Source organism: Lepisosteus oculatus, chromosome 17, assembly GCF_040954835.1.
Source record: "Lepisosteus oculatus isolate fLepOcu1 chromosome 17, fLepOcu1.hap2, whole genome shotgun sequence".
Lineage (NCBI taxonomy): Eukaryota > Metazoa > Chordata > Actinopteri > Semionotiformes > Lepisosteidae > Lepisosteus > Lepisosteus oculatus.
In genome coordinates this window covers 13,419,145-13,431,983 of record NC_090712.1, presented here as the reverse complement: position 1 = coordinate 13,431,983, position 12,839 = coordinate 13,419,145, and the positions used below count along the sequence as shown (strand labels likewise).

The following is a 12,839-nucleotide window of genomic DNA, read 5'->3' as shown; positions in this document are numbered from 1 at the left end:
ACTAAAGAATTAATACAGATTCCGCACCTGCATCAGTATATCTGTGGTTTCTGTTAAACCCAAAAGAAACTAAACATAGCTTGTAAGTGATAAGTGATATTTTCATTTTTAAATCATTTAAAAAATCTTATTCCTGGCTTGGTCTTGACTAAGTGGGACTACTTCATACTCCACAGTGAAAAAAACGACATGAGATTACATTTAGAAACTAAAAGTAAGTTCAGTTAGTATGGATAAAAGAAAGCACTTATTTACGCAAAGCACTGTTAGGCTCTCAAGCCAGGTCACTCAAAACCCTGGGTTCCTTCACTTAGGTACTAAACTATCAAAGGAGCCAGGAGGGCCAAATAAATATTCTGAGGTGCCCATGCTAATTCATATCTCTTTAGCAGCATGGTAAGTCTTGCAATGTACTGAGAGAGAGAAAATAGAATTTTAGAGCTGCGCTCAGAGGAAGAGTACTTTATACTATACTTGCTGTGACTTTAAAGCTGAGTCTAAGAATAAATCACTCTATCCTGGTCCTCTAAGTAGTCAATACAATTGTTATTTTGAAACTCAAAAGTCAAACCAAGGTTTTTTCACCTTTTGTTTTCATTTGGTAACAATTTCTCATTGTAGCTCATGTGGTCATTTACTCATGGTGAAAAACAAGTGGCTGAAGCGTGACAGCCTTAGCTCTTCCATTCCCCATACATTAATTACTGCAGCAAAGAAGCCTAATTAATGCTTATTTGTTAAGCTTTGTGGAAAAAAAATGAGAGTGCGATCCGATTAGGCCTTCTGAGCGGGGACATCTTAAACTAAATTCAAAAGATTATTTCAGGTACTGTAGGTCAGCCTGGAACTTCTAGTACAAGAGTTCAGAATTATTAGGATCTTTTTTGAACCTGATGACCTCATTTTATTTTATTCCATAACTGCTGCGAGTCTCCCAATTAAAACGGGGGACCCAGTTCAATTTTGCCTTTTGAGTTTCAATGTGTTTTAAGGGTACTATACTGATACCTCTGAAGTGTTTTACATTGCTCTTATCTACAGTGGGTAGTCTTTTTTTTTATTGGGTCATAACTACAAGCAAGCATTTGTTACCAAATGGACAAACAAAACACAGGACTTTATGAACAAAAAAAACGACCTTTGAAGCTGAGATTGACATTTTGTTTACCCAAGGCAATATCTGCTGCCAAATTAAATTTCAAATGTATGTATGATTTATGAATACAATTCAAAGAATGCTTATTAGATTGGAACTATTATGCAAAGCCCCAGCTTGCATTAAGATGTCTTGAATCTTATTATCTTCAACCTGTGACAGAACAAATAACAGCCTAACATCTGCCAGGCTGACAGCTTGCTGTATTCCAGCCAGGTGTCATTACCCTGCAAGAGCAACCTGATTAAGGCTTAATGAGACTGTCTGGAGTACCGCTTTCCTGTAGCTAGATATTTACTGATAATTACCTTCTTTTACGTTTATGAAAAAAAAACGGTGTTAAATTTAGTAGCAGTGAATTTATCTTGCTCAATAACAGTTGGCTTTGTGATGTCTTAATATTCACATTTATTTTTGTTCCATTTGTGGTTACACAATTACTTCTTCTGGTGGCTGCATGTGTGGTACTGGTATTCAATGTGATAACTGCCACACTACAGGATAAAGCCAGGTTCATTGTAAAGTCAGGGTTGAGGTAGCTTACCATGTGAACTGACACCTCAGACAGGAAAACCAGACCAAAGTGAATTAGTCGTCAAAGATCGTTACTGGCCACCATCCTCCTGCCAGGTGTATGACTGCTCTGTTCTCAGTGTTAATAGCATGAGAAATGTTACAGACAAGAGAAGAATAATATGGTTGATCTATACTGCTTGGTCCTAATTGCTCAAGAGGATCCCATCCACCCACTTACTGAAGAAAGAAAGGACATCAGCAATACAGCCATGGGCACTTTCCATAGTTTCTACGTGTATTGTGCTTGGTTTGTGGTTTACTACTGATTATGCAGGAATCCATTGGATTGACTTTGAAGATTTGAAGACCTTCATATGTTCATAAATAATAAAAGTTCATAAATAAAGGATGCAGTCTGCCACCATGGACCAGTTTTTGTGCCCAAGAATGTACGTGTTCCCTAAGGGCATCGTCTTGACAAAGACCAATTACGTAAGATCTTCCCTGCCGTTGTGTATCAAGAAAATTGAAACTAAAAAACTGTCATTTAGCAAACAAAAAGTGGAAGTGTATCATGTGAACTTACTTCTGTAAAAAATTAGTTCTTAAAATATTCTTCTGCAGCTCTAGATTTTACCCCTTTGCAGTTCACTTTAAATGTTTTTTCCCCCATTTTGCTTGGGAGAAGTATCACAATTTGCAGAAATATGGATTAGTTTCAGCTGAACTCTCATCATAACAAACAAACCTTTGGTGGTTAATCAAAGTGCAGCTAACCCACTCGGTTCCCACGCTGTCCTCCACATTTCACTCACACTCCCTTTTGTAATGGCAGAGCTGGCCTCTTAGCAGGCCAAATTAGTAAATAAATATTTACAAAGTGTAATCTTTGGTTTCTTCTTCCTTCCTCAAGTGTGCACCAAGGGCCAGGCAATAAGTGGGCAGTACAGGATGCTTGCTAAGCACGGAGGGTATGTCTGGGTGGAGAGTCAGGGCACTGTCATCTACAACAGCCGCAACTCCCAGCCTCAGTGCATCGTCTGCGTCAACTACGTGCTCAGGTAGGTTACAGGGTGACCCACACAGCAGTGAAAAACATGATGCAATCACCAAGATGTGTGGAGGACATCAGCATGTTTTTTTGTAATACAACATTTATCAAACCGATCACAAGTGTTAAGAATTCCCTTTGCACCTTAATCGTGTGCGAAGTGTAATGTCCTCACCCGCTGTGTCTTCTTGCAGTGAGATTGAGGAGAGCTTGGTCCTCTTCTCCATGGACCAGACAGAGTCTTTGTTCAAGCCGCATGTGCTGAGCATGGGCAGCTTCTTCAGCAATGGGGCGGCGGCGGGCGACTCCAGCGAGCTGCTCTTCACCAAGCTGAAGGAGGAGCCGGAGGATCTGGCCCAGCTTGCACCCACGCCTGGAGACGCCATCATCGCCCTCGATTTCGGTCAGGGTTCTCCCATTACCACTCTCTGTCGCTGAGTATTACCAAGCCCCCAAGACCTCCGCCCAGCAAGCTAGTGACTTGGACAAATTCCCACAGCACTGCACATCCCTCACCTCTCTAAACAATACTGCACATCACAAAAACTCTACTCTCAAAAACTCGACTGTGCCACCATGTCAACACTTAAGCAGGAACACAGCCCATTCTCAGACAATACAGTGCAGCCTCACTCACTGAGATACTGTGAGATACTCTCCTTTCCTAAACAAGAGCTCAGCACAAAAATGTCTTTACATCGTATATAATTCAGAAGTATTTAATAATAAAAGTAAGAGCTGTATTTTCTTTAATGTTTAGCAATTCTCATGTTATGGGGAAAAAACAAAAGCTACAGTATACCACAAAATTCTAACAGTACCACATATCTTTTATAATTACTTATCACAGATCACTAAACCAACTGTCATTCTGTTTATGGCAGCTTATGCAGACACACTCAGTATTAACAAGAGTAGGCCCCCCTGCCCAGAGAAAGTGTCCTTTCTTGTGACAGTGCTCATCAGACCCTGTGTGACCCACGTCAGATACAGATGTGCCCAGAGTTTGGTTGAAGTTGTGGTATCAGTCAGGGCCACTTGTTTCAATACACAGGGCTTTGGAAATTCTTACGCCCGTGGTCCTGACCTGTGTGTGTGTGCGTGCTGTGCTCGTGACAGGAGGTCCGCAGTACGAGGAGGTGCAGATGTACAGCAAGGCCGCCATGGCCCCCCCCAGCAAGACATGGCCGGTGGAGGCCCAGCAGCCCAGCGTGCAGGCTGAGGTGCCCAGCGTGGCGGCCTTCTCCGTAACCCAGCCGCCCCCCGGCAGCACCACCCCCAGCCTCAGCACCACAAGCAGCTGCTCCACGGTGAGGGAGTTTGAGAAGAAAACCACTGCGCGGTCCACTGCAGTGAATACCCTCACACAATCTGAAAATGTTCTCCCTTGCAGAGGAACATCTATTTATGTGCTTCTAAGAGATGGTCTAGGAGATGCGTGGTATCAGCAAACCTTTTTTCTAGGGAACCTAGACTATCGGCTGTCTGTGTATCCTGAACGTGGAACTTTCCCTTCACTTCTCTCGCCGTGAAGGGGAAGGGTACAGGCTGGGTGGGAAGGTGAGCAGCTTGACCACAGGGCCTCAGAGCCTTGAAACTGAGAAGTCATGGGGATCGGTCTGCTGTGAGAAAGAGTGGGGTGCAGAGGGGCTGCTCATAGAAGACCTTTGAGCCTTGTAACAGGCCATTGTCCCTTTCCTGTTTGTGCAGCCAAGCAGCCCTGGAGACTACTACAGCCCGATGGACAATGAACTCAAGGTGGAACTCACCGAGAGGCTGTTTGCATTGGACACAGACCCAAAGAGCCCATATACCACACAGGTCAGGTCACTGAAGTGAGACGTCTACATTCCCAGTTCTGTGCTGATCAAAACCTATAAAGGGGATCTTTTCATTGAGTGACCTGTGGATCTAGTGAAGCAGAAAGCTGAGTTTAATGAGTGGACCTTACCAAGTTGCATGTAAGGAGCCAGCACACTTTGTCCAGCTCTTATTGTAGTTAAATCTTGAAGTGCAGACACTGCATTGACTGTTCCTGACTGTTTAGCACCTGTAATCTTGGCTCTTGCATTCCAGTGCACTGCAAGGCATTGCCCTATGCAGTCCTTAATTGTTAGAAATATATTCAGAGTGAATTAAGTAATTCAAAGCTACTTAAATAATTTATACACTACTTAGAACAGAGTCCTTCAGGGGCATGATTTGGAAGAGCCAAGATTTCCTGCTTCTGTTTTAGTGGCCGTCTATTTAGCTCGTGTGTCATATGCTGTCTGGTATGTAGGTGCACTGAGAGGCATAAAAAACACAATAAGTGCTACTGGTTTCCGTGCCTCTCCATATATTTATATAGATCTCAATTGTGTCCATTCCTGGATTTGGAAAGTCTATTTGTCTACATTGATTTATTTCAGCTTATGTTTTAACGTCCTAAAGGAGCTTTAGATTGTATTAACAGGTCGATAACAATACATTCCCCCACCTATTTGGATGTTGGTACTTTAAGCAGATTTAGAAAACCTGCAGATGCGCCAGCCCCCCAAAACCAGTACTGGACTGGTGTATTATACACTATTGACTCACTATATGTGTTTTGCTTGCAGTCTGAGGTCAGTGACCTGGACCTGGAGACACTGGCTCCATACATCCCTATGGATGGAGAAGACTTTCAGCTGAACCCCATCTGCCAGGATGAACTGCCCCTGCCAGACAGCAGTCCCAGCAGCACCCATCACAGCTTCAGTAACATCGCCAACCTGTTCCAGCCTTTGAGCTCCCCGCCCCCTGGCCAGTTCTGTTCCGCCGAGAAGAGGAACAGCAGCTCGACCTCACCTGACCCCCGCCCTGCACTGCCTTACCCTGCCACCACAGTGATGCCCCCTTACCACACCCCCTCGAGCACCCCCCTTTCCTCCATGGGTGGCAGGCAAAACCTGCAGTGGCCCCCCGACCCCCCATTCCGGTACCCCCACAGCAAGAGGAGCATGATAGAGACCCGGCCTAGCAACCAAGGCCCCCAGCCACTCCCGCCCTACCGTCTGCCACTGTACAAGCAAAGGTACAGACATCACTTACTGTCCATCTGGCTCTGTATCACAAAAGCTTTTTCCTCTTTCAACACTTTCTTGTACTGTACACTTACATTGTTGCAGCATTTAGACAGGTTGTACCATTTTCAGCATGCCATTGCCTTGAAAGCTTTCAGATTGCTTAAACATTTTTTTATTCTATCAGTCCTTTACATCTCACAATACTCTTTTCTTAAAAAACGTGAATTACTTCACGGCACCTGAAATATTTTCTAGAAGTGAGCTTGACCGTGCTGCATGTTTGTTTAGGTCTCTGGAAAATTTTGTCCAGCCACAGAAAGACATGAGCCCTTCAAGGATTGCTCTCGTCAACAGCTTCAAGCGCAAGAGACTTCTGGAGCTCGCAGAGCAACATCCCTTCCAGCCACTGCCGGGGGTAAGTTGCTTTTTTTTGCCTTTCTTGATTCATTCACCTAGAATAACCACATCATTGTCTAGTTGTAATTAAATGTATGACCTATTGGTTGCCTATAGTCCAGTGTCAGAGATTTCTGACTAAATGGATGTACATGTGAAACAGGAGGTGTAAGTGACAGGAGTCCTTGTGTCTGACCACAGGAGGACTCTGGACAAGGCCCGCCCTCGGAAATGATCTGGAAGAGAATGAGAAATCTGAAGACCGAGAGCTGTGCTTTAATGGATAAGAAATCTCTGAGTTCCAGTGCTCTGACAGGTAAGGAAAAGCAAGGGTACAACTAGACATTCTTGTTATAACAGACTCCCATAAAATATCAGATATCAGAATGATTTTTTTTTTCCAAGCCTGAGAATCCATGGCTAAAAGCTGTCAACTGCCCTGAGAAAGGAAAATTAGTACAGTTTCACAAATTGTATCTCAGGCTTGTCTGTTGTAGACAGCCCCAAAAATAACACTGTAGGTAAAGATAACGCTTCCTATTTCGCTAGTAGCGAGTTTGAACAAGCCTTTGAGAACTTTTCTTAACCTTGATGAAACAGAAATGCAAAGAGTAAAAAAAAATGTAGCTCTGCCTCCTCAAGTATAAACCAGCCTGGTTGTCCTGTTTGTGAATCCTCCCCTCAGGGGTTTCTGGCACAGCTCATGATTAAATGGTCCTGCCTTGGCAGGTTGGTTAAGTTTTTTTCAGTTACACCAAAACTTTTACATGAATGTTATATCTGGTGCTTTTTTGAAAATAAAATCTGAGAGACTTGGAGCACTCTGACTCATTTTTCTACTTTGTTTTTTTCCAACACTCCTATCTCTTTCAAATCCCTACAGCATGTAAACTGTGTATGCTGATAATCCTGTCAGGAAAGATGTTGCATTTTTGCCCATTCCACAGACAAATCACTGTACTCTTTTTCAGATAAGCTGAGCAGTTTGCAAAGAGGCATGGATCAGCCTCTTGGCTCACTCCAGCATAGGAAGCCACAGTGCTCTGGAGGTGGTGGGGGCACTGAGCACAAGGTCACATTTCCCGGCCAGTTCTTTGGCACCAGCTATCGAGAGTACAGCATGCCACCAGCCCCCAGGACAGAAGGTGAGAGAGACATCATTGCCACATTGACTGCAGGACCTTTGACATTTGAAAGGAGACTGCAGCTTTCTCTGAGCCGAGGATCCAAATAATAACAGCACGTCCACAAAGTGTGGTCACGATTGAAGGAATCAGACATTGTGCCAGATTTAGTATGTGCTAACAGTGTGCCACTGGGATTTTAAAATCATACACAAAGGACATCTGCACTTTTCAAGGTTGAACCATGTTGGCGAGACCTCCCATTGCCTGTGACAGCATTACTGCCACAGATCACAACTGCATAATCATGTCCATGCCACTATCGACCCCAAGATGAAGCCAAAGATGAGCTGTGCTTTATGACATACTGATCTGCCTTATTATGATCTCTCCTAACATCCTCCTGTACTCACAACCACTGTACTCCTACACCACCACACACACACGTAAGCCAAAATTGTACTGTCCCCTCGATAGCCCAGTAAAATTGTAACAGGCATAATAATATTTAATATTTATTAATTAGCCATACTGTTTTTTTTTGCACTGTTCCAAGAATTACCTTGCACTGTTTTGGTCCTGTTAAATTTTCTCTGTTTGCGGAATTTTGCATAGTTTCGATTACTTGATTATATGTTATTTATGTTATGTTATTACATGTTACCGTTATTGCTATTGTGTAACTGTCTATTGTCTTATCTTCTGTCCTATTTATATACTGCACCTGAGCGACTAATGAGAAACACTTTTCGTTATACTATGCACCTGTGTCAGTTGAAAGACAGTAAAGTTGAATTGAATTGAATTTAATCTGGCGAACTGGTTTCATCTCCCGGCAGGAATGGTGAGCTGGCTGCTGGGCCCCTCGTTTGAATCCTACTCATTGCCTGAGCTGACGCGCTATGACTGCGAGGTCAACATCCCTCTGCAAGGGAACCTAAACCTGCTTCAAGGAAGTGACCTGCTGCGCGCACTCGACCAAGCCACCTAAACAGCTCCCGCATAACCGCTAGCCTATATCCTACAAAAAAAAAAGCAGCTTCTGTTTTTTAAAATATATATCTATTTTTTTGCAATTAGACTATTTCTAATATGGATATGAACGATTGTATGTTCCGTGTGTCCACCTCCACCACATAGTGGCCTTTCAATGGTGTTCTCTCACACTTTCAGCCGTTACAGATTTTTTTTAAAAAGAAAAGTAATAAATAAGACATTATATGTTTGACTGTAACATTTTCTCTATTTTAATAAAGATTTTATTTCCTCCTCTTCTCTAAAAAACAACCTGCTTTTCTCATTTCTTAACTTGTTCTTTTCTCCTCTCCACTTCTTCACTGTCCCTCTGTCTGACCCTTCATGCAGAATGATTTGCATTCTGCATTGATGCTTCTTCATAGATTACATCTTTAATCTGACTCCACTGTGCCAGTTCCCTTCTTAACAGTAGTACTTTGTATGGATATTGGACGATGCCATAGACAGATCACAGGCCTGGCACAGGCCCGATTGTTTGTGTCTTAACAAAAATGATAGGGCTGCAGTTCAGGCATCATGTAATTCAGTTTTTAGTACCCTTATTTTACCAGGATTTGTAAATAGGCTGTTATGTGGATGCAGAGTAAGTGGCACGCTGTTGCTTTTGTTGACCTGTCTTTGTGTGGTGGCCAATTTAATTATATAAAAAAGAGAATATAAAGCTGGCAGAGTTTTCTATGCTAGTGTTTAGTATTCATGTGCCTTGGTACTTTGTATTATCTACCCAGTAGATGCAGAGTGGAATCCTGTTTGCTTTTAATATACAACAAGTGGAAATTTTATTTTTGTAGTGCTGGTTTTCTGTTTTGTTATTGTGATAGTGGCATTCTGGAGAAATGTGAAAACATAACCTTGTCATGGGGCCAGTACTACTGATCCTCTTTAAAGAAAAGATAAAATTCATTTATCACTGTGTTCCACTCTAGACGTGTAGCAAATTAATGTATTAAACAAATGAGACAGAATCACTTTCAACAATATTAAAGTGATGGTGCTTCATAGCTATAATCAACCTGCATTTATTTTTAAAATGAATTTTAGAACATTCCTGGGATCCAGCTTTATTAACATACTGTATTCTGTATGCGCTGATTTTGTCTTTAATGCTGTACACCCTTCAGATGCAGAATCTCTCTAAGAAAAGATTTTCTTTCTACTAAAAATAATTTTCGAAGTTGCACGTTCAGTGTTAGCTACACCAGATCGGAGAAACCTACCCCATCCCTCATTTTATCACCACACCTTTGTAACCTTTGGTATTGCTAAATTATAGAACATCTAAAAATATGGCCTGAAGTCCTCTTTTAACTGCAGCACACCCCTCATTAGTCTGATTGACACCATAGAGACTTGTAAATTCCTTTTGGTTTGGAAGAAAATGTCTCAGTGCTTTTTATCCTGAAATATCTTAGGATTCAAATGTACAACCAACCTTTAAATAGAACAGTAATGCATAATGCAGAAATGTCTTGATTAAGATGATTGTCTGATGGTACTGTAGATTCAAAAATACAAGTGAAAACATTTAAGCCACATTAAAATTTGGTACAATCAGAAAAATATATTTATCACCAATTTTAGAAAGTAAGAGTTGAATAATGTTATATACAAACTCCACCCTAATTCAAACACGCAATCCTGAAGACCATCAGAACCCAGCTTCGAAGTGTATTTCAATGAAAAGAAATTGATACAGGAACCTTAAAATAACACAGTGTTGGAAGCACATTAAGTAATTCTAGGCAAAGAAAGTTCTTACTAATTTAGTTCCTCAACAAAAACATTTTACTGCCTGGATTCCATGACAAACACAAGCAGCATAGCGTATGGTGTGGTGTGTCTGGAACAGTATTTCACAATCCAGATAAGCACAAAGCATGTTAGGTTATTTCAAGTGCACCAAGACTGGGAAAACTGAGAAGCAAAGCTTTGGTTCAATTTTAAAAGCATTAACCTTTACCGATATTAACTTTTGTATCATCATTATTTACTAATTCGAAAAATCTCATTCATTTTCAATTTACTATATTTGTCACTCCAGGGTTGGCAGAATTCTGTCCTTCCTTTTCTTTACTGCCTTACAAAGAGATTCTGTAGCAACAGCACAACTGCCTACACCGTATCTTCTACCAGGTGAAGAGTTGCAAATATTACCAAATTATCGAGCTTTAGAGGAGACTTTCACAACCTTATGTTAAGACCAAGTTTTATGATGTCTTTTCATGCCAAGCTACAGTATGTTGGCAAGAACATCTTTTAGAATTAAAACATTTGCCTTTTTTTTTTAAATCGCGTTCTTCCGTTGAACCCTTATTAAGAAGTCATGAGCCTTAAATTGGGACGGCACCTGTATTATACTGAGAGAGAAGTCAGCTCTGGCCCCCAAATAAATAATCTGTTCCTTATACTGCAAAATGTTTTAGAAACATCATCACTATCACACCAGTAATGTAAAGACCCGGCTTACTTAAGTAAGATTTAGAACACTTAGTACTCAGTTTGTACTTATTAGCAATAAGTATTTAATAATACAGCATGTTTAAACTATTTTGATACAGATGTTTAAAACTAGATTACACTAAACTTATTCTTTCAATATCGTTAAAATAAGAAGCTAGATTCAGTAAGTTACCTACAGTAAATCATTTGCTGTTGGGCATCCAACTGCTGTTGGGATCCACAGGACAAGAATTTGTCTTTGTAACTAGCTTGAGGGGAAACTCAAGTATAGTGATTAATAGATAAGGGGAAACTACAGACCTATCCTTTATGTTAGTTCTGTTCTTAGCGTGATGGATCTTGGTCCTTGTGCTTTTAAGTCCAGGTGGTCCAACAACAATTCTGGAAGTTGGTAATTTGATCACCATCTTCTTTTAGCTCTTCTTGTACTGTAATTGTTATAGGTCTAGATTAGAAAATCTTCAAACACATCCTGGGACCATCCTGGTTTTGAGCTAATAAACCTACCAATTCTTAAAGCATTGCAAGGCTGGGCATGTTTAAAACCAATGGAGGAAGAAATGATTCTCTATGGTGTCCAGTCACTACGCTGAATGAAGGCACTCTACTAACCTTAAATAACTCTCAATCTGACCTGAACAGACTTTTTTTACAGCTATGTAATCATGATGTTGACAATATTCCAAGTTCAGTTTGACATGTGTGCAGAATCATGAGAGCATGAATGTCTTCCTCAGATTTGGAGAATTAGATCTCCAGCTAGTTTGCACACATTTAATGGACACTCTGTACTTTCACTCTTCAATTACTGTTTTCATTTTAACAGTAGTTGGTACTGCTCATAACAGGGAAAGCTCAACATGAAGTCACAGGTGGAGAGCCTTTTTTTGTAAAATATATTTTTAAAAATATTTTAAAACACTTCTTAAAACTCAATTCAGAACTATTTTAAATAGAACAGTAATCCATAATGCATGCATTACTATTTTTGAGTGTTAGAATTCAAAGAGTTCCCAGTCACAAGGACTCGGGTCTGTGGATAGGAAATGAGTGAACAGGTTATAGACCTTTTCTCTCTCCTCTCCTTTCTTTCTGTTTCTTAAAGAAATGGCAAGTATTACGCATCCCACCTTCACCAAGATCCACCGCATCTAACACTTGTCCCCTTCTGACCAAAAAAAGGCCAAGCTGGAGGGGTTCCTCTCTTGAGTATTGCCTACCTTGGCAAAATCGAAAGTCCTTTCAGCACTGTCACAGACAGAGGTTTAAGAACTGCGTTCTAGTAAGTGAGGCATACTGACAAGGTACACCTACAAGAAAGCAGTGTACCAAACTTGTAGCTCAGCTGGCACTTGAAGGAAAAAAATGCTGGCCTTTTAGATATGTATTCATGTTTTTTGGGACTTCTTTTTATTTCCAACCTTAAAGACAATATCAGCATTTTACTAAATGTTATGAGGGTTTTGTTTTTTCTTTGCAAATTCTCTGCTTTTGCCAACATTTGAAACCTTATAGTTACGTTAACTACTGATATGAATATTTTTCATAGCTAAACTGCTAAATTCATATTGACAATATTATTATTAATGTATGGGAACTTTAACCCAATAAGAAGATGTATTACTGCACTGATATCTTATTAAAGCATACTGATCCTACTTGTGACTCGTGTGCTATAAGTCTTGTTGCTTATTGTACTATTGTAAAACTGCAAAAATATTTATTTTGGATTTATTTATAGTAAATAAAATGTCCTCTTTTAACAACACTGTAACCCAATCGATGTGAGCGATCTTTAACATGCCTTCCAACAAGCCGGTCATGAAAATATTTTTTATGCTTCATAACGCCTCAAGAATGTATTTCAACTGTCAAGAGAGGTCTCTGTAGAGCCTCCAGTTCTCACGCCACTGAACTGCAGAGAACACTTCTTATCTCTAAGAAGACAGAATTGCAGTCCTTACACAACAGCCTCAAGATATGCACATCAAAAGAATCAGCACAGTGAAGGAAAGATGGTGAGAACCCTGAAGCATGGCTGTCACTATGCA

General features: G+C 40.8%; 1 protein-coding gene across 1 annotated transcript in view; it reads left to right on the top strand.

Moving 5' to 3' along the window:
* Positions 1-12,556, top strand: part of epas1b (endothelial PAS domain protein 1b) — a 50,849-nt gene extending 38,293 nt beyond the window's left edge. The window contains exons 8-16 of the mRNA XM_015362793.2: positions 2,586-2,733; positions 2,918-3,126; positions 3,843-4,033; positions 4,434-4,544; positions 5,324-5,778; positions 6,059-6,185; positions 6,368-6,482; positions 7,138-7,311; positions 8,130-12,556. Coding sequence (XP_015218279.2) covers positions 2,586-2,733; positions 2,918-3,126; positions 3,843-4,033; positions 4,434-4,544; positions 5,324-5,778; positions 6,059-6,185; positions 6,368-6,482; positions 7,138-7,311; positions 8,130-8,281 — 1,682 coding nt within the window. The 3' untranslated portion in view covers positions 8,282-12,556. The remainder of the gene's footprint in view (positions 1-2,585; positions 2,734-2,917; positions 3,127-3,842; positions 4,034-4,433; positions 4,545-5,323; positions 5,779-6,058; positions 6,186-6,367; positions 6,483-7,137; positions 7,312-8,129) is intronic.
* Positions 12,557-12,839: the final 283 nt, after the last annotated feature.